At 43.9% G+C, this 22,601-nt stretch overlaps 1 protein-coding gene across 1 annotated transcript in view; it reads left to right on the plus strand.

The window, feature by feature from the left end:
• Positions 1-205: 205 nt before the first annotated feature.
• IFNGR2 (interferon gamma receptor 2) overlaps positions 206-22,601 on the plus strand; it is a 38,017-nt gene continuing 15,621 nt past the window's right edge. The window contains exons 1-4 of the mRNA XM_045002351.1: positions 206-675; positions 11,968-12,094; positions 14,906-15,081; positions 20,334-20,470. Coding sequence (XP_044858286.1) covers positions 606-675; positions 11,968-12,094; positions 14,906-15,081; positions 20,334-20,470 — 510 coding nt within the window. The 5' untranslated portion in view covers positions 206-605. The remainder of the gene's footprint in view (positions 676-11,967; positions 12,095-14,905; positions 15,082-20,333; positions 20,471-22,601) is intronic.

A 22,601-nucleotide genomic window follows, 5' to 3' on the forward strand; every position in this document is an offset into this window, starting at 1 on the left:
GTCCCAGTCCCGCCCGCTCCTCTGGCTGGGCTGAGGTAGCTGGTGCACCAGGAAATACCGCAAGGCCGCAGCTTCTGTCAGCCACCACAGGCCAGGCCAGGCCAGGCCGGGGCGGGAGGGGGCTGTTGTGCAGCAGGGACCCGCGCTGGGCCCCGGCTTGTGCCCGACCGCAGGGGCGGGCGCGCAGCAGCCTCCGCTGGAACAGCCCGGCCCGGGCTCCGCAGCCGCGTCACAGTTGGGGGCGGGAGCCCTTGAGCGCCCCGCTCCCCCCACACCGCGCCGCCGGGGGCGTCCGAGCAGCCCGCGCGGGGTCCCCGGCTTTGCCAAGGGGGCGCTGGGCCGAGCCTCCCCGGGGCCCGCTCCCCCATCCCGCCGCGGGCTCTGCGCGGCTCCTCCCGGCCGAGGGGCACTGCTGGCCGCCGCCCCGCCCCGCCCGTGGGCCGGGCAGGGCAGGGCCGGAGCTCCGGGAAGAGGTGGGACCCAGGAGCTGCACGCAGATCCCGGAGCCGCGGCGGGAGAGCAGGGACCCGCCCGGGCTCGGAGCCCGCGCACTGTGAGCGGAGCCCACCCGCTCCCCGGTCAACACCAGCGCCCCGACCCCGGCCATGCCGCGCCCCGGCCCCGCGCTGCTCCTCTGCCTGCTGCTGCTGAGCCTGCCCGAGCCCGCTGCCGCAGGTAGGTGCCGGGGGACGCCCCGGGGCTGTGCGCGGGGGGCTGGCCCTTGCAGCCAGCGTGGCCGGCCAAGGCAAGGGGGGAGGGGGAGCTTGTTTTGCTGCAGAGTCCCTGGTCGCCGGGAAACCAGGCCTTAGTAGCGATCTGCTGGGGCGAGTCCTTGGCTGGGGGGCTCCAGCGCTGGGGTGAGAGAGCCCCACGGGGAGGTTGCAGACAGTGGTTAGTAGGAAAGCCGCTGGGGACCGCATTTCCCTGCGCGAAGACTATGAAAAGCGATAGATGAAGCCAGCGATGTGAGCAATACGGTGAGCAAAAGTCTCCCCTGATTTTCAGTTCACGCCTAGGGACAATCGTTTGGAGGGAGGGAAGGGGGTTGTATGTTCTGGGGACATCGCTCGCCTTTATTTTTATTTTCAAACTTAATGGCTGGTTTTAAAATGTGTTACTGTGTTTCGTATACGCTACGGGCAACTCTCCTCCCTTATGACGTCTTGACAGTTGCTAATTTATAAAAATGCTACGTCTCTATACACAGTGACGCACCGTGCTTGTACCCCTGGGGAATGGATTTTTGCTGCTCTAAAACTATGGTAGAGCCAGGCCTTCTGTGGTAGATAGGCCTTTCCCCTAAGTTTTATTTGTTTTTAAAACGGCTAAGCTATGTATCTCTTTGGATTTCAACTTGTCTGTAAACATTTTACTAATTGAATTAAGTCATTCTTACTTGTGATGTTATGTCACAGTGCTGCCGCCTGGTTATCCCAACATCAGGGGCGGAAACCCCCGCTGCAACTCTTGCCTTGCAGCAAGCTGTTCCAGTATCCTCACGGGCTAGAAAGCATTTTTTATAAAGCAAAATTACACCTGGGAAGCATAGGACAGCTGGCAGGCAAACTAGAACACACTCCTCTCGCTAACAGACTAAATGTCGGATACAGGCTAAGTGTCGGATACATTTTGATAGAAGAAATCAAAGAAATTTAAATACTGGAAGGAACTCATTGATCGGACATTTTGTGTGTTATTATTCAAGTATTGCTACACTGTATTATGTAACAACATATGATGACTGAAATAAATGCAAAACATGCACAAAGGGGCCATTTAAAATGGTGTTTGTCTTGCCTATGAAATTCATTATTCTGTTTTATACTTAGCTGTGTGTGTCTGTGGTGTGGGTGTGTTTTTCTCTGTTTTAGCTCTCTCATTCTGTGGGGGCCCCCCTCATCTGTTTCAATAATGGATGGCAGACTTATTTTGCATTTATTAATTTGAGATGTTTTAACCCAGTTGACTTGCAGTTGCATTCTTCACAATCTCAGACTGTAGTAAACAAAACCAGTAAAATATTCTTTGAAATTAGAGGCAGTTTTGTATAGTGATCATGTTCTTTGGATTTTTGTTTTGTTTTGTTTTATGTGTGAGTTATCAGATACTAAAATTTGAATAATGATAATTAAGTGCCACAGAAATTGAGACCTGTTAGATGATTAAATTCAGTCATCTGAGCTGGGTATTTTCCTTTACAGTGTTCCATAGAACCAGTTCCATTTCGCAATAATTTGCCATTTGGCATGTGCCCCCTTAGCTTGGTGTGCAATTGCAAAATTGTAGTTTAAAACTGTGTGTGTGTGTGTGTGTGTGTGTGTGTGTGTGTGTGTGTGTGTGAGAGAGAGAGAGAGAGAGAGAGAGAGAGCAGTTAGATACATGAAGAATTGCTATTGAAACTTTGTTACAGTGTTTAAATGTGGATAAAATTCTAGTTCTGAGAGAACATAAGTGAAAAATGAAATTTGACTGTTTAGGGTTGGAAGAATTTATCAGTAAATGTCAAACACTGATTTCAGCATATAAACACAAACCAACAAAAAATATTTCCCTCAATAATAATTGAAATTTACAGATAGGCAATGTAGGGGGAAATTATTTGAGAAATTATTACGGTTTGATTTGAGGATATTTACTTAGTATATTTTTGGTGTGATGTTGATAGTTTGTGTTTTTACAGTTTTAAACTTTAACAGCTTTAACTTTTTGAATCTCAGTATCTGTCAATAAATAACTATTGTCTGACCCCATCTCTCATAATTTCTGCAATTATGAAAATTTAAATTGATGAACGTTCAAAAAAAGCTTTACCTCTCTATTATTGAAATTTTCAAAAAATAAAAATTGAACTCTGCCTAACTATGTTGCATAGATTTCTGACTCCTGAATTTCTATTTTGTGCCACTGCCTAAATCTAACTGTACTCTGACGTATTGCTTCTCAAAGGTGATTATTTTGCTTCATGATCTGTCTGATATAAAGATCTAGAATTAGACTGTTCTATTTTGATGGATTTGCTGCCAGGTGATAATGTTGGAGTACTTTCTTCAAACCTAAACTCAACCTTAACTATTACCCAAAACTCTCCATCTTTCTTTTTTTTTACTCTTACATTCACTTATTCATATTTAGGGTGACCAGACGTCCCGATTTTATCGGGACTGTCCCGATATTTGCTTGTTTGTCCCGCGTCCCGACCAATGTTAGGTCGGGACACTGGACAAACAAGCAAAGGCTCCGGAGCCCGAAGGGCTCGCGCCCTCCCCTGCCCCGACTCCGCCCCCTCCTTCCCCCATTGGATCCTTCCCCAAATCCTCGCCCCCATCCCCGCCCCCTCACTGCCCCATTGTCTCCCTCCCCAAATCCCCGCCTCTTTCCAAGCATGCCATGCCCAGGAGACTCAGGGGAGTGCGGGGCCGGGGTGAGTGTGAGTCTGGCCTGGCCCCGAGCAGGCAGGACTCGGGCGCGATACCTGGAGGGAGAGTAGGGGGGCGGCCCGTGGGGCTAGGTGGCGGCTGTTCTCCCCACCTGGGCAGGGGACTCGGGAGCAGCCGCTGCTGCAGCTCCCACTGCTGCGGGGGGAGGAAGTGGCCAAGAATGTGGTGCTCGGCGGCTGCGGCTTTGGTGCCCGGGCCCGAACCCCCCGAGCCCGGGCCTGCTGCGGGGCAGCGCGCACACTGCGCTCAGCCCCTGGCCAGTCGCGTCTGGGCTGGCTGCCCAGCTGGTGCAATCCCGTGGCGGAGGCATCGGCAGCCCAGTCCCGTTCGTTCCCCTGCAGGACCCGAGCGGGATGCGGGGGGCTGGGGCCTGCTGCCCCCACTCCGAGGCTGCCCGCAGGATTGCACCAGCTGGGCAGCCAGCCCAGACGCGAGTGGCCAGAGGCTGGGTATGCGCAGCGTGCGCGCTGGGTCCCCGCAGCAGGCCCGGGCTCGGGGGGTTCGTGGGCGCCAGAGCCGCAGCTGCCAAGCTTGGCCAGCGGCCGCTTCCTCCCCCATCGGCAGTGGGAGCTGCAGCAGCGGCTGCTCCCGAGTCCTGCTGCCCAGGTGGGGAGAACAGCCGCTGCCTGGCCCCGCAGGCCACCGCGTACTCTCCCTCCAGATACCGCGCCTGAGTCCTGCCTGCTCGGGGCCAGGCTGGACTCACACTCACCCCGGCCCCGTGCTCCCCTGAGTCTCCTGGGCCTCCCTCCAGCGCTTGCGGAGGGAGGAGGAATCGGGGGTGGGGGATTATTTTTTTTTTGCTCTGCCGCCATTTTTTCCCCCTCTGCCCCCGCCCCCCCCCCGCGTCCCGATATTTGACCTGGGTGATCTGGTCACCCTATTCATATTTATCTTGTAGTATCTTTAGTGTTCTCAGTGGTGAACATGGGGAATTACTTTTGAGGGAAACAATAAATCTTTAATTGTATCTGGACTATGTCAGAGGTTTCTGAAGTCCAGAAACAAATAACTTGTTCCTTCCTTTGTAAATGCTCCTTTTTCTGAGAGAAAAGTTATTTTAAAATGACACTAAATGTGGGTCTGGCACATTACAAACATATAACAAGTCAAGGTTTCCTGTCTGCAGCATCTTGCAATCTAAATTAAGTTGAACTCTCTTCTTGAAAAGGGAATGTCTGAAGACTTAAGTACTGGATGCTTGGAATTATATTTTAATAACCTTGTATTTGATTTTAAAAAGAAAATGCTAAACACAGAATGGTCAATTCCATGGAAATGAAAAGGTTGTTATAATGAAGTACCACAGATTTAAATGAAAATTATTTAAATTTAAAACAATTTAAATCTGTGTTTAAAAATCAAATGATTTAAATCAAGACTTTCCACTTGATTTAAAGCAGCTTTTCCTTGTATTTCAGTTATCTTCTAAAGAAAGATGCATTCTCATTGGTTGATATAACCATTACAACATGTTGATTTACAATTAAATAGTTTTTACGTTCGATTTGTTACATTTTTTTTGCTATCTAGTTAGAGCAGTGGTTTTCAAACTGCAGGTATTGACCCAGTACTGGATCATGGAATGTAAGGCACTGGGTCATGGCTGCTCCGGTCAGCACCGCCGACCGGGCCATTAAAAGTCCCATTGGTGGTGCTGCCTGGGTAAGGCAGGCTAGTCCATACCTGTTCTGACAGCACGCTGTGTCCCGGAAACGGCCAGCAGCAGGTCCAGCTCCTAGGCAAGGGGGTCACGGGGTTCCATGTGCTGCCCCTGCCCCAAGCACCGGCTCCGCACGGGGGGAGGGGAGGGTGCTTGTGGGCGAGAGCCGTGCAGAGCCACTTGCGTGCCTCCGCCTAGGATCCGGACCTGCTGCTGACCGCTTCTTGGAAGGCTGCCTTATCACTGCCGCTGACTGGGAGCTGCCTGAGGTAACCCGGAGCCCCTTCCTGCACTCAGATTCCTCATCCCTGGTCCCACCCCAGAGCCTGCACCCCCAGCCCAGAGCCCTGATCCCCTCCTATGCCCCAGCCCTGAGCCCCTCCCACATCCCAAACCCCTCATCCCTAGCTTTGTTGGGTCGTAGACATCAACAATTTTCTTCAACTGGGTTTCCAGAAAAATGTTTGAAAACCACTGAGTTAGAGAATACCTTCCTATGTACATTTATTTAAGCAATTATATAACTTAATATTTTCAGATTCTTAATTGTACATTTTTAGTATGTTAGAAAATGGTGAATGATATATTGCTTATTTACTAGATAATTAACTTTTTGCTCATGATTTGTCTCAGTCTGCATTAGGATGGTAATTGGAATTTAATTAAACACATAAAGCAATATATACAATTTTATTAAAACACCCCTAAATGTTTTGCATGCATAAACTTCAGTGTTTTTCCATGAGCAGGAGAGTAAGTTTTCATGGTGAGTGGAGTCATAAATAATCATAATTTGATGTCTGAGTCAATCGGAGCTGAGGTAGGGAGAACCTATAAAACAGGAGTATTAAACCACCCGGGTGTGGTCAGTGGATGGTCCTGATGAGTCAGAGTCCAGGTCCCTATGATAACTTTGCCAATCTGTTGCACCCAGTAGCACAACCCCTGGCTCCCCCACAGGATCGAGCCCTTAATATAGTACATACGTATCATGCCATATTATAAAGCTTGACCTCAAAAATTAGATGTTTTCCCCCCGATTCATTATTCGGAAAAGCAGCCTCTGTAACTCTAATTCACAGGGTTTTTTTTATAGAGATTCATGGATTCAGCATATTTAGTTTTTATTTAAATGTTGGGAGATTTGGGCCTTAATTTGTTGTACATTAAATTCAGATTTCATTTTAAATAGGTTTATTTTTAAAAAGAAATAATTCAAATATAAAAATGAAAAATCCAATTTAAATAAAAAAAAATTATCTTCCTGCGCCCCCATTCAGTTTATATCCACCTTGAAAATTACACCCAACTTATTTGGCACAAAGCTCAGAAGACTCATGTATAGAAATGACCTCTTACTATGTATCAACTGTCAAGTTAAAGGTTTTGATTAAAGTAGTCCTTTCTGAGCCTACTGATTGGGACAGTCCTGCTTCTGAATAATGGTGTTGCTTCATACCAGCGGTATGTGAACCTAGTGCCAGAAAGAGATGAACTAGTTTCCTTCCTCTTTTGTTACTTCAGTAACAGTGCAGAAAAAAATTAGACTGTGCATTTCACACCATCAGCATTCTTGAATTGGCACCTATCTAGTTAGAACTAGTTACCTCATATGGTTGGTTAAGTGAATTAACTGGTTATATAAGATACTCTGCCATGTGCATCAGACTAATAGTGAGCCCTAGCTGTTCAAGTATTCAGGAGTTCGCATGATACCATGATTCAAGAAAAGTTTCCTCTTTATATTTACGCAAAGGATTCTCAGCAACCTTAGAAATAGACACTAAATAGCAAATGTAACTATGCTGTGAACACCATTTAAAACTTACTTTTCATTGATCTTATGACAGCCAGCCCTGCCATGGATGGCGAGTTCATATTGTGCATGATTCCCCAAAGTCACAGTTGCTAACTTTCACTTGGTAAATAAGCCAAAAATCAAGCTAATCCCATTTCAGAGCAAGACCAAAACAAGCCAATCCCTAAAAACCCCAACACTCTGTGACTAGATATCTCTCCCCCTGGCATGCTGTCTGGGACTGTGATGGGCCTGCTGTGCACCCCAACTCTTCCCCACCACCCTTGCCTCCCCCTTACGCCCCTCCTTGCCCCTGCTTGCCAGGAGCTGATTTAGAAAAAGAAGCAACAAGCTACAAGCCAAAAACTAACCAATAAGCAATTCACAAGCCAATTAAGCCACAAACAAGCCCAATTTCTGCATTTTTTTCATGGGTTTGGCATGTCTGCCCAGAGTGTGCTATATTGGTGACATCAAGTGAACTGCAGTTAGGCCAAAGATGTTTTCCCCCTGTATTGTCCAGTTTTGCAAATTTAAAACGACAACATCGCAAAACCAGGAAATGTAGTAAAATTCTATACATATCAGAGGCCCTATAGGTAAGTTTTGTGGTTAATATCACCAGGAAAAATGTACTCTGTGGTATTGCAGTGAGACTGGGCACTAAGGAATTATTATTTATTTTAAAGAAGGGCTTCTAATGCTAATATGCTTAAAGTTCTTGACTAATAGGACCATTTGGCATGTTACACAAAGTTATTGGAATTTCATTAAAACTGGATGGGAATTGTTTTACAACACATTTTGTACTGGTTGTATTGTACTGTTGCCGGCACAGAGGGCCGAGGACAGCAACAGTGGGGGTTCGTTGCCCGGTGTACGCCGCACTGATTAACACACCAGGGTGGAGAAGCAATACCAAGTTTATTTGAGCCCAAATAAGGTGCAAGGGAGACATAGCAATCTCAAATCCTGCACACAGATACAAGCGGTTTTTCTCTCTTTATACATAACTTCAGCTAAGCATTCCCATCACCCCCACACTCCTCCTCTCCCCCCACCTTTCATTCCCATGCAGCAAATACACTTTGCAATAGCAATTACATGAAGCAGTTAAGTCATACTTGGCAAAAACCACTTTAGCTCGTTAGTAACTCTTCTGTGAACAGTTATCTTGTTTTACTTTCCTGGATCCGTTATTCTGCCCCCCCCCCCCCCGCCAGGTGTAAGCAGGCTTCATCATTATCTCCTGGCAGTACCACGGTTGAGCTAGCTGTTGTACATTCCATTCTCGGTTACTGGCCTGCTAGGTTGATTAAAGTTCAAACATAAACATGGAAGCGCTTTGGTCAGACATGGAGTGACTTTAGTTCATTCAGGCCTACTACAGAAGGCTTTATTGACACTTATGGCTTTCCACCCTCCTGAGTTACCTAGGGTTATGCCTAGTGACACCAACAGTACTTCCCAGTGTCTTCAAAGTGCCGAGGAAAAATGCTAATTGTTAGCAAGCCTAATAGGTTTTTCTAACTATTTTTTTCTCCCTCAATAACTATCCCTTAGTTCCTTTTGACTTGTTTTGAAGTTCTTAAGCTGCATTTCTGGTCCTCAGAGCCAAAACAGCAGTAAACTACCCAGAGGAAAAAAACCCATTCTGATAAAACTAGGCCTTATACAGTGCTTTTTATTTATGTGCAGAGTCTGGGCTTAGCCTGGGCTCTGTAATATATCTAGATTTATATCTGTTTTAATAATAAGAAAAATCATATGAACTTGAATGAAAAATTGATATTTAAAAAAAAAACACTTTCATAACACAAGGCTGCCAGTCCTGTCTTAACTTTCCCTAGCTTAACTTGCCCGTATATTGTTTTCTATCTAAGGGCTAGTCTACATTGAAAACTTACATTGGCTTAGCTACTTCACACGGGGGTCTGAAAAACCCACACCACAGAGAAATATAATTAAACCAACGTAGCCCCCCTGTGTAGAGAGCACTAGAGGAAGGTCTTCACTTAAAATGCTGCAGCAGCACTGTTGCATTTCTTTAATGAAGACTATCTGTGCTGATGGAGAGCTTTTCCCAGCATAGGTACTGCACTCCCTGAGAGGCGGTAGCTACATCAACGAGAGAATTTTCCCATCAGCCTAGCATGTCTACACTAGGAGTTGGGTTGGCTTAACTGCGTTGCTCAGGGGTGTGGATATTTCACACCGCTGAGTGACATAGTTATGCCAACTTAATTTCCTGGTCTAGACCTGGCCAAGGTCGATGGAAGAATTCTCCCATCGATATAGCTGCCAGCTCTCTAGGAGGTGCATTGACTACAGCAACAGGAGAACCCATCCTGTAGCTGTAGTAAGTGTCTACGCTGAAGTGCTACTTTGAATCAGCTGCAGTGCTGCAAATGTGCCGCTGTAATGTTTTAAGTGTAGACGCAGCCTAAGTGACTATATGAATGTGAGATTAATAATTTGCATAGAATTTCTTTATCCCAGAAGATCCCAAACTGATTTTCAAATTTTGATGAGCTATCTCTGGAGCCACTTCTAGAGTAGTACGCAGCTTGTATCGTGTTGCCCGCATGTAGTAAAATACAAGTTTAAAACAGGAAGTGAATAATAACACATCTAACTGGAACTTTAGAAGAAGTATATGTAGGCACAACATAAACTACCTTATGGGAACTGGCCTAATACATGGGGTGTTATGCAATCATATGGGATTTTCAATAGTTATTTTGGTTTAAAATATCCATCCTCACAAAAATAATGCTCTTTAGTATATTGTCATTAGAAAGGTTATGGCAAGATATGATTACCCAAAATAAAACAAGTTATCTCCCCGGATCAGTATTAAATATTTATTGAAAATGGTTTCTTAAATAAAATAAAAATGAATACAGCTCTGAAATTGTCAAATACATATTAGGCATATTAGCCACAAGCATGATTAAAGAATTAGAAAACATGATTTATATAATGACAGACTTAAGTAGCTCAATCTATTTAGTCTAACGAAGATAAGGTGAAGGGATGAATTGATTAGAATCTAGAAGCACCAGTGTGGGAAACAAATATTTAATAATGGGCTCTTCAATCCAGATGAGAAAGGTATAACAGGGTGCAGGGTCTGGAAGTTGAAGCTAGACAAATTCAGACTGGAAATAAGGCAGACATTTTTGGCAGTGTGGGTAATTAACCATTGAATAATTTACCAAGGGTTGTGGTGGATTCTCCATCACTGACTATTTTTCAGTCAAAATTGGATGTTTTTCTAAAAGATACGTTCTAGGAGTTATTTGGGGAATTATTGATTTCCTTATGGTTCTTCTGTGGCATTCATTAAGTGCTTTACAAAGATAAATTAAGTAATTTGCACAATACTGCTGTGAGGTGAGAGGAGGTATTATCTCCAGTTTACAGATGGGAACTGAGAGAGAGGTTAAGATGAAAATCATGCATTAATTTTGGGTGCCTAACTTGAGATGCCTAGGACCTGATTTTTTGCAGAGTACTTAACGTCCAAAGCACTTCACCCATTGACTTCGGTTTGCAGCTGTGAGTGCTCAGCACTTTTCATATCAGACCCTAGTCTCAAGTTGGCACCCAGAAAATGAGGAGCACACAATTAGTGACCACCTGTGAAAAGTTTAGATGAAGTGACTTGCCCAGCATCGCTCAGGAACTCAGAGGCAGGGACAGAATCCTGTTCTCCAGAGCACCATTCAACTGCCTTAACCATGAAACTGCCCTTTCTCTTCCTCCCAATCCCCTACCACATTTATCACACTTGCAACTTCTTCAGCAAATGAGGCAGGGGTCCTACAGATAATAGCCACCTTCACTACACAACCCTGGTTCATCCATCTATCTTGTGCACTGAATGAGGGTGATCTGCATGGGCACTGACTGAGGCAGAGTCCTTTGGAAAATGAGATCATATAATTAAATACTGTATTGTAAATACACAAGGGGTTGACTAAAGGTTGCACAAGCAACCTTATGTCTGCCATTTCCTAACTTTTGAATGCTTGAGTTTGCAATGTTAATGTTCTTTTAATGTTAGGGTGGTGGTGATTTTTCTTTCATGGAACATCCCAGTTTTTTTAAAAAAAGCAAACTGAAAAAAACAAATTGTTAAGCACTGGAATAAATTGCCTTGGGAGATTGTGAAATCTCCATAATTGGAGATTTTTAAAAGCAGGTTAGACAAACACCTGTCAGGAATGGTCTAGATAATATTTAGTTCTGCCATGAGTGCAGGGGACTGGACTAGATGACCTCTCGAGGTCCATTCCAGTCCTATGAGTCTGTGATTTCTAGCTCCAGAACTCTAATAGGTCTCTGCTGACCATGTGGACACTGAGATGGTTCAAAGGGTTGTAATTTAGCTAAATCTGGGCATTTTTCCATGAGAATAGCAAAAGGACATCCCCTGTCAAATTTCAAGTTTCCCTGCTCCAGAGCATGGAGGAACTTGAGCTTCTCAATAAAATGGCTGCATGAATTTTTCCTAATCTTGTTTTTGAAAATGGCTGAACCATTTTGCCTGAAACTTTCCAACAGATTCAGCCTGAGCCAGACACCCAGCATGGAAAATGTCAGCCCAAACAATTAAAGTTTAGCAAAGTTATAAACAACTGGTCCAGGGTTCTATAACTGGAAGTGTTGGGTAACCTGTGTATCTGAGTGGTGCTGTCAGTTAAATCACTTTATTTTTATTATAGGTGAATTTTTCCCCCTATAGTTTCCTCTCCCAAAGCCGCCCTTCAGGATTTTGGATTTATTGCAAACTGTAACTTGTATCTAGTATTAGGCAATAGTGCAGAAAACAATAATAGTGGGTAATAGAGATGTAAGGGCATTGGTGCATAGTAAACTTGGAAACAGAGGGTGGGGAGGTCTCTTGTTCTACAGCAGTTGGGAGAAAGGGGCAAGTTTGTGGCAAAGCTATATAAATATGTGGCCCTGAGTTTTGGAGATGAGGAAAGGTGATTTCAAATCTGTAGTTACTGTGTGTTGAAAGTTTTATTTACTGTTTTGATGTTTTTTTCTCTCTCCTTTAGAATCTCTGCTCCAGTTACCAACACCACAGAATGTGACAATTTACTCATATAATTATCAGAATTTATTGACATGGGCTCCTGTTAAAGTGGACAATGGCTCAGTGTTATATACGGTCCAGTATAGTACGTAAGTAAATAGTTGCAGTACACTAAATTGGTTTCATTCTAATAGAAAAGTATAAGTTTATATGTACAAAATGAGGTTTTTAATAAAAAGGTTTTCAGGTACATGTGAAAGTAATAGGGAAAGCAAAGTTCTTGGACTGAATTATTTCCACTAAACAAGGAAAAGACTGAAATCCTTCCTTTTTCCCAATTTTTTTTTCACTCTTGTTCCAAACCAGCTTTGTTAATATTCTTATTGAATCCCATGGTTATTTATACTCAGGATGTTCTTATTTTAAACATCAGTATAGATAATAAGGCAGAAAATATCATATTGCCTCTATATAAATCCATGATATGCTCACATCTTGAATACTGTGTGCAGCTGTGGTCGCCCCATTTCAAAAAATATATGTTGGAATTGGAAAAGGTACAGAAAGGGGCAACAAAAATGATTAGGGGTATGGAACAGCTTCCATATGAGGAGAGATTAATAAGACTGTGACTTTTCAGCTTGGAAAAGAGACAACTAAGGGGGATATGATAGAGGTCTATAAAATCATGACTGGTGTGGAGAAAGTAAATAGTGAAATGTTATTTACCCCTTCACTTACACAAGAACTAGGGGTCACCAAGTAAAATTAATAGGCAGCAGGTTTAAAACAAACTAAAGGAAGTATTTCTTCATACAACGCAGTCAACCTGTGGAACTTTGTCGGAGGATGTTGTGAAGGCCAAAACTAGAACAGGGTTAAAAAAAGAACTAGATAAATTCATAGAGGATAGGTCCATCAATGGCTATTATTCAGGATGGGCAGGGAATGGGTGACGGGTTGGATCACGCAGTGATTACCTGTTCTGTTCATTCCCATCTAGCCCAATATCCTATCTTCCGACAGTAGCCAATGCCAGGAGTCCCAGAGGGCATGAACAGAACAGGTAATAATCAACTGATCCATCCCCCGTCGCCCATTCCCAGTTTCTGGCAAACAGAGGCTAGGGACACCATCCCTGTCCATCCTGGCTAATAGCCATTGATGGACCTATCCTCCATGAATTTATCTGTGGGGGGAGGGATAGCTCGAGTGGTTTGAGCATTGGCCTGCTAAACCCAGGGTTGTGAGTTCAATCCTTGAGGGGGCCACTTAAGGATCTGGGGCAAAAATTGGTCCTGCTAGTGAAGGCAGGGGGCTGGACTCAATGACCTTTCAAGGTCCCTTCCAGTTCTAGGAGATTGGTATATCTCCAATTATTTATTTACTTATTTATTTTTATTTAGTTAGTTCGTTTTTTAACTCTGTTCTAGTTCTCGCCTTCACAACATCCGCCAACAAAGTTCCACAGGTTGACTGTGTTGTACGAAGAAATACTTCCTTTTGTTTGTTTTAAATCTTCTGCCGATTAATTTTACTTGCTGACCCCTGAGTCTTGCCCATATGCTCAGGGTTTAACTGATCGCCATATTTGGAGTCAGGAAGGAATTTTCCTCCAAGGAAGGTTGGCAGAGGCCCTGGAGGTTTTTCGCCTTCCTCTGCAGCGTGGGGCACGGGTCACTTGCTGGAGGCTTCTCTGCACCTTGAGGTCTTTAAACCACAATTTGAGGACTTCAATAACTCAAACATAGGTTAGGGGTTTGTTACAGGAGTGGGTGGGTGAGATTCTGTGGCCTGCATTGTGCAGGAGGTCAGACTAGATGATCGTAATGGTCCCTTCTGACCTTAAGTCTGAGTCTATGAGAAGGAGTAAATAACACTTCCTTATTTACTTTCTCCACACCAGTCATGATTTTTATAGACCTCTATCATATCCCCCCTTAGTCATCTCTTTTCCAAGCTGAAAAATCAGTGTTATTAATCTCTCCTCATATGGAAGCCGTTCCATACCGCTAATAATTTTTGTTGCCCTTTTCTGTTCCTTTTCCAATTTCAATATATCTTTTTTGAGATGGGGCAACCACATCTGCATGGAGTATTCAAGATCTGGGCATACCATGGATTTATATAGAGGCAATATGATATTTTCTGTCATCTTATCTGTTCTTTTCTTAATGTTTCCCAACATTCTGTTTGCTTTTTTTGACTGCTGCTGCACACTGAGTGGATGTTTTCAGAGAACTATTCACAATGACTCCAAGCTCTTTCTTGAGTGGTAACAGCTAATTTAGACTCGATCATTTTATATGTATCCTTGGGATTATGTTTGCCAATGTGCCTTACTTTGCCTTTATCAGCATTGAATTTCATCTGCCATTTTGTTGGCTGGTCACCCAGTTTTTGTAGCTGTTCACAGTCTGCTTGGGACTTAATTACTTTGAGTAGTTTTGTATCATCTGCAAATTTTGCCACCTGGCTGTTTACCCCTTTTTCTAGATCATGTGTGAATATGTTGACTAGGACCAGTCCCAGTACAGATGCCTGGGGGACACCACTATTTACCTCTCTCCATTCTGAAAACTGACCATTTATCCCTACCCTTTGTTTCCTATCTTTTAACCAGTTAGTGATCCCATGACAGTTTGCCCGGTACTGAAGTCAGGCTTACCAGCCTGTAATAGTTGAAGGCATTCAGCCTCTGGGCTTACAGAATGTCCCCTGCCTATATCATTAAATTTTAATTGGCTACATTTTGAAAAGAGTTTCAGATGCTTTGAGAGAAGGTGTTGCATGGTTATAGAGTAAAACTGCTTGAAAGTTGTACTTTTATATCAAATGTTGATTCTTTAGAAACTGGCTAGGTGTAAAGAAAGAGAACTCTCTGAAACATCAATCAGTTGTGCTAGATGCAGCAGTGAGGCGATTCCACTGATTTATTCTTTCATCATTTTATATTGCAGAGTGGCCTATAAGTGTTGGGAAGAAATTAACTGCACAAACATTACGAAGACTGAATGTAATTTCACAAATCCAGATATCAAAAGCATTTGGACAATTACTTTACGTGTTAGGGCTGAGCTAGGACAAGTGAAATCTGACTGGGTGGAAACAAACACATTTGTAGCAGACCAAAACAGTAAGTCTTTTATGATCTCAGCCTCTCACCCCCTTACAGAAAATATTTCTGGTCATTGTTGTTATATTGTGTCTTCGTTTTCTTCACTTTGTATAATATATGAGAGGACTGAAAAGAGAGGTGATGGGACCTGCTGTGTTAGGAATCTATTTTTAAAATCTATTTCAGTTTATATTGCTATGCCAGTGGTATAGATACAGAGACCTAGTAGAAACTAGTATCTGTCAACTTTTCTGTAATGATATTAAAACAAGTTTCTCATCTACACTTAGCAACTGAGCTCTTTTCAGTACCAGTTGATGGGGGAATCTGTTGATTACAACTAATTTTCCTAGACTGAACAGAGCCCAGGAGAGCAATAACTTAACTTTTTTTATTTTCCTGTAGATTTCAGGCTTTTCTGTGCACCTAATTTTATGATAACTCCTAAACACATTTTAGCACCAAACACACACCATTTCAAAGTTACCTACATTATGCCCTAGTTCTGTAGTATAAAGGGGTCGGGGATATACAGGGAGTACTAATACGGTATACTCCCCATTTATCCAAAACCCTATTAGCTGAACTTCCACGTTATCTGAATCCCTTTCTTGTCCCCCAGCATGAGATACCTGACCTCTGCAGCCTCTAGCTCATGCTGGGAGACAAGGCAGGGGTTCAGATAATAGAGCAGACATCCCCAGCCAGGGCTGTGAGGAGGAAGACGAGCCCCTGGCCATGGCTCCACATAAAATCAGTGTCCCATGTGCTATTCAGATAACGAGGAGTATACCATGCTGACAAAATACAGGTTAATTTGGTGGCTGTGTGAACACATTTAATGTTAACTTTTAGAAGTATCCATGAGTTCCCTTGTTATGGTTGGTTTCTGGGCTAGGAGGAGATTCAGTTCATAGAAGATCATAGAATATCAGGGTTGGAAGGGACCTCAGGTCATCTAGTCCAACCCCCTGCTTAAAGCAGGACCAATCCCCAGACAGATTTTTGCCCCAGATCCCTAAATGGCTCCCTCAAGGATTGAACTTACAACCCTGGGTTTAGCAGGCCAGTGCTCAAACTACTGAGCTATGCCTCCCCTTATTGTGGGTTTCCTTTGTTCAAAAGTTAAGTTTGAAATAATATTTAGAGCAGAAGAGATTAATTCATTATTCCCTCTTATTTCCCAACCTGGGGAATGGATCCTGTGGGTGGGAGCATCCGGCTAGCTCAAAGGGAGCGCAAGGCGGGGGGGAGGGACTGCATGATTCCACACCTACCCTTTCCCAGCTGTTGTGTATCCAGTGCTCTGAATAGTTTCAATTGGCCCCTTGAAAGCCAGCAGCCTTCTCTGCCTTCTCATGTGGCACCTCATGTAACCAATCCTAAAATCAATTCCAGTAAACTCAGATGTTAGCCTTCTAGCTTGTGTGTATTATTCCCTATGGCATTCAAATCAGCCACGTGGATCACACCCCAGATCATGTTTCACACCCTGAGCGGTGAGAGAGAGAGAGAATGTACAGGGGGAGAGTTACCTGCCAAGGGAAACTTACAAGCAAAATGCACAGAAGAGAGGACACATTAAAGGAGAGAGAGCAGTCGCAACTGTAATAGAGCATGATGCAAGAAGAAACTAAAAAGTTCATGATCCAGTGTATTAAGAAGAGGGCCAACTTTCCCCAAAATAATTTTGAGCAGAGCAGAACCATTTGAATGAAGCAGGGTAAAGTTAATTATTTTTGTTTGTTACCATAGCACGGATGACATTGCAGCATAATAAATGTAAACATGTCCTGCCATTATAAGTGAAAATAATAAGCAGAGGTTACAGGAAAGGATCAGTTTTCTCTTGTGTTATGCTAGGCTGTCTGACTTTTGTTCTGGTCTTTTTAACATTTTTTTTTATATATTTGTAAAATGGAAGTGTGTAGCGCTCAGAACCTCATTGTATTAGGTACTGTAATACAATTTAGAGTCCAGGGCAACTCACCTTTTTTTCTTTGCCATGCTATAACAATAATTAGGGATAAACTAATTGCTTGGTAGTCTTGTATTTATACTGGAAGGTACGTTTTAGCAGTTCACTTCCAAACTTTGGTGACCAACAAAATGTTCAATAGGAAAATTAAAATATAACACATGAATATAAGTGTGATCGGTTTGGTCACAGGGACCCCCTTGGGACTGCCACCTGATATGCTGAGACTACCTCTGAGCCTGGCAGCTTGGGACTTCAGTACCCTGTCTTGCTGAGCCAGACACGCTAGCCTGCTACAAACACAGACTCAGGTCTGAACCATGTCCCCCACAAGCTGCAGACTTAACTGAAAATAGCTTAAGAAGTACTCCTGTCTCTAGCACCGAGACACCCAGTGTCTCCAAATAAATCCATTTTACTCTGTCTAAAACTTATACAGGGTAAACTCGTAAATTGTTCGCCCTCTGTAACACTGATAGATATGCACAGCTGTTTGCTCCCCCAGGTATTAATTACTTGCTCTGGGTTAATAAGTAAAAAGTGATTTTATTAAATATAAAAAGTAGGATTTAAGTGGTTCCAAGTAATAACAGACAGAACAAAGTATGCTACCAAGCAAAATAAAACAAAAACACCCAAGTCTAAGCCTAATACAGTAAGAAACTGATTACAGATGAAACCTCACCCTCAGAGATGTTCCAATAAGCTTCTTTCACAGACTAGACTCCTTTCTAGTCTGTGCCCAATCCTTTCCTGGGTACAGTCCTTGTTCTAGCTCAGGTGGTAGCTAGTGGATTTCTCATGACTGCAGCCCCCTTTGTTCTGTTCCAACCCCTTATATACCTCTGGCACAAGGCAGGAATCTTGTCTCTTTGGGTCCCCACCCCTACTTCTAAATGGAAAAACACCTGGTTTAAGATGGATTCCAGTACCAGGTGAAATGATCGCATGTCCTGTGAGACCCCACGCCTTCATTCTTCCCGGCCTCACTCACAGGAAGGCTTGCAAGTAAACAGAGACATCTACAGTCAGTTGTTCTAGCTGATGGGAGCCATCAAGATTCTAAACCACCATTAATGGCCCACACTTTGCATAAGTACATAGACCTCAGAGTTATATTTTATATATTAGTTTGATACAAGAGTGATACACTTATACAAATTGGATGACCACACTCAGTCAATTATAAGCTTTGTAATAATACCTTACAAGAGACCTTTTGCATGAAGCATATTCCAGTTGCATTATATTCACACTCATTAGAATAGTTTCATAAAATCATATGGAGTGCAATGTCACAATAAGACCCACTTCTTTTCCTCTTCAAGCCTCGGCTGCACTGAGAGTTTGCTCCAGTCCTAGCCATTGGAGACTAGTCACTGATGTAGCTGGAGCAGTGCAAACTCTTAATGTAGGCAGGCATAGCTGCTATTCACACTGGTGGGGCCTTGCCTTGCTTGAAATAAAGGTAACCAGCGGTAGTGCAAATAGCAGCTTTGCCTGTCTATACCAGAGGTGGTACCAATGCAGCCACACCTGTGGCTAGAACCAGGATAAATCTCTCTAGCAATAGACAAGGCCTTGGTTCTCCTTCCACTGTGTTGCATGCATCTAACTTCTCCTTGCTTGCATCTGTCTTCTCATCCTTCTTCCTCTAGAATCTTTTTGCTTTCTTTTTCTCTTCTTAGCAACTGCAGCATATAACAGTAGTGCCGTGTTGAAATACAGGAGCACTTCACAGATGCAGCTGGCTGTGAATTGAAACTGAGTGGGGTTATAACATCCTCGTCAGTTTCCTTTTGCGGCATTCTCCACCTGTACGTAGGCTTTGGACGTGAGACACACTACTCTGGAGTTGATTGCCTGTTGAAGGGGTGTGTGAGAGAGACTACCAATAAGATATGATGATAATTAAGAAGCACATATATGGTATGTGTTTATCTGTAGTTGTCAGTGCTTTGTAAATGCTGGTAAACTTCACTGTGGATAAAACTGAGGGATAGAGTGAAATGATTTTCCCAAAATCACACAATGAGTCAGTAGCATAGCCAGTAATAGAACCCACATCCTCTGACTTTAAGTCCAGTGTTCTGTCTGCTGGAACAGATGAGGCTCCTTTGCTGGGAGGCAATATGGGAGGCCCAGAATGCATAACTGATCTGGCATTTTGCAGGAAAAATTTAAATCAGATTAATGTCAACAAGGCTATGCAAAACTCAGAGTGAACTGCAGATAGATCCTACTACAGCTTGATAATTTTTCAAGATAAAGTAGACGAAATGATTCTTTGTATCATTTAAATTCACATAAAAAGCCTGTCAGGTTCACCCCCCCACACACACACACTCTGAACTCTGGGGTACAGATGTGGGGACCCCCTAAGTTTATATTCTAGTAATTTAGGTTAAAACTTCCCCAAGGCACAAATTCCTTTCCTTGTCCTTGGATGGTATGCTGCCACCACCAAGTGATTTTACACAAATATTCAGGGGATGGTCACGTGGAATCCCTATCCCTCAAAATATCCCCCCCAAGCCCCTTAACCCCCTTTCCTGGGGAGGCTTGAGAATAATATACTAACCAATTGCCTTAGCAATGTGAGCACCGATCAGACCCTTTGATTTCAGTGTCCTGAAGACAATCAGGTTCTTAAAAGAAGAACTTTATTTATAAAGAAAAAAATAAGAATCACACCTGCAAAATCAGGATGGAAAGTACTTTACAGGGTAATAAAAAGATTTAAAATGCAGACGATTCCCCTCTGGGCTCAGCTTCACAGTTACAAAAACAGGAATAAAACTATCTCTGTAGCATAGGAAAATTCACAAGCCAAAACAAAAGATAACCTAACGCATTTCTTTGCCCTACTTACAATCTCTATGGTTTTAGATGGATTATTCCAGGTATATTTTCAGGAGATGTTGTACCTGGTTGATTTCTCCCTTCATCCGGAGAGGGAACAACAAAAGAGAACAACAAACAAATCCTTCTCCCGCCACGTACCCCCCCCCCCCCAATTTGAAAGGATCTTCTTTTCTCATTGGTCCTTCTAATCAGGTGCTAACTTGGTTATTTGAACTGCTTAACCCTTTCCCCTATATTCATGACAAAGCCAATATTTAGTGCTATGGAGCTATATGAAATAGAGTAAATGGTATTTGAACACTTTATATCTCTTCCAGATAGGCTGTTGTATTCAGTAGTTTCTTATTATGTATCAGATCAAAACTAGTAGGAAATGTGCTCATTTTTTAAAATTCCAAATGTTCATCTATTTTTTATTCATTTTCAGCTACTATAGGGCCTCCTGTTATAGTAAATGTGGATTCAACGCATGATTCACTTTTCCTTAACTTCTTGCACACTGTAAAAGAAGATACTTTACAATATCTTGTGCGCTACTGGGAGGAATCAACAAATAAACAACATGTAAGAATTCTTCTTATCTCTCTCCTTTCTTTGGTAAAATGCTAGACAGAAATGGAGGGCAAAGTTGTAATATTGACCTTTTTTCCAGCAGAAAGGAAGCTTGTTAGTTAACTGAAGGGAAGTTAATCTAATCTAGGCTCAAATGTATTATGTGTTTAATAATTGAATGGATGTAAAGTTTTCCAAAGCACTTAGCAGTCCCATTTTCAAAAGTGATTTGGGCTCCTAAACACCTTTGTCACTTCTGAAAATCAGACTCTTAAGTCACTTAGGCACTTTTGAAAATTTTACCTAGGACCTCTGAGATTTTTCTCTCTATCTCGGTCTTGTTTGCACTGGGAATTTCAGCCACTTGTGTCCAGTTACTGGAGTAGCTGTGCTGGTTCAAATCAAAGTCTTAATGTAGACAGGTGGGAAAAACTGCTACAAGACCTGATTTGTGCAGTATCAAGTAAGGTGAGCTGTGCCAGTTCAAATCATGGCCTATAGATAGGGTCCTACCAAATTCACAGTCCATTTTGGTCAATTTCATGGTCATAGGATTTTAAAAACTGTAATCAATTTCATGATTTCAGCTATTTAAATCTGAAATGTCATGGTGTTATAACTGTAAGAGTCCTGATCCAAAAAGGAGTTGTGGGGGGATCGCAAGGTTATTGGGGAGGGGTGGGGGGGCGGGAAATGGGTTGTGGTACTGCTACCCTTACTTCTGCACTCTGCTGGTGGCGGCAATTCCTTCAGAGCTGGGCAGCTTGAGAGCAGCAGCTGCTGGCCAGGAGCCCAGCTTTGAAGGCAGAGCTGCCACCAGCAGCAGTGCAGAAGTTAGGATGGCATGGTATGATATTGTCACCCTTACTTCTGTGCTCCTGCCTGCAGAGCTGGGCCCTCAGTCAGCAGCTGCTGCCCTCCAGCCACTCAGCTCTGAAGGCAGCAGTGCAGAGGTAAGGGTGGCAATACTGCGACCCCCGCTAAAATAGCCTTGTGACACACCCCCATCCCCTCCCCCGCAACTAGTTTTTTGGTTAGGACCACCAATTTGAGAAACACTGGTCTCTTCTGTTAAATCTGTATAGTATAAGGAAAAAGCACACAAAAGACCAGATTTCACCGGGAGAGACCATATTTCATGGTCCATGATGCATTTTTCATGGCCATGAATTTGGTAGGGCTCTATCTATAGAGGTTTTGCAAACATATGGTGTACTCCAAGTCACTAGTATAGTTATACTTTTGTTTGGACTACCAGTGGCTATAAGCAGGGCAAATTCCCAGTTTAGACAGGCTGGCTTTGGGGTGAATAAACTGCCCACAAATGAGGAATTTTTGTTTTAAAGACATAGACTGACCCATTTTTTTCATTTATGAAATTATCTGCCTCTGGCCAGAGTCATCCCATCCACAGGGCAGATCAGGGCAACTGCCCCGGGCCATGTGCTTCAGGGGAATGTGGGGAGGCCAGGACGGCCCAGGGGGCCTGGTGCTGGCAGCAGGGGTCGGCCCCATCCCCCGCACTCATTGGCCAAGGTGTTTGTTTCTTTTCCTTTCCTACAGCCCCCTGGGCTCAGTCTCTGCGGTAGCAGCCAGCGACCCGGCCTCAACCCAGCTCCGCCGGGGCTCGGTGTCGCCTCCTGCCGCAGGGTCCGAGCGCCTCCCAACCACTAATGCCTGGGCAGGCTGACCCTGACCCTTCCCTTTTCCAGCGGGACCCTCCACCAGCACAGGGGGTTCCCTAGCACAGGTGAGTGCCAGCCAGTAGTCTCCATCACCCAGCATAGGTGTCCCTCCAGTGCCCCACACTTCCCCCTTCCACTGCCCTTTCTCCCCTCTCCCAGCACTGTGTGGGGTCCTCCAGTGCCACCTCCAGGCCAGGGCCAGCCTTTATCACCCCCTTGCCTCAGGGTCCTCCTTGCCTTTCATCTCTCCAGCCTTGGGGTTCCCCTCCCAGCAGTACCAGGACCTGGGGTACTACAACTCTGCTCTCTCCACCACCAACTAGGACTGGGGTCCTCCATCCACCTGCTTTTCTGCTTCCCCTCCCCCTCCCAGCCCCCAGAGAAAACAGATCTTAGAGCCCCTCCTTCATGCTGGGGCGTCCTGAGGTCCCCCAGCACCAGGGCACACACAGGCCTTC

Source organism: Mauremys mutica, chromosome 1 (genome assembly GCF_020497125.1).
Source record: "Mauremys mutica isolate MM-2020 ecotype Southern chromosome 1, ASM2049712v1, whole genome shotgun sequence".
In the NCBI taxonomy this organism is placed as follows: domain Eukaryota; kingdom Metazoa; phylum Chordata; order Testudines; family Geoemydidae; genus Mauremys; species Mauremys mutica.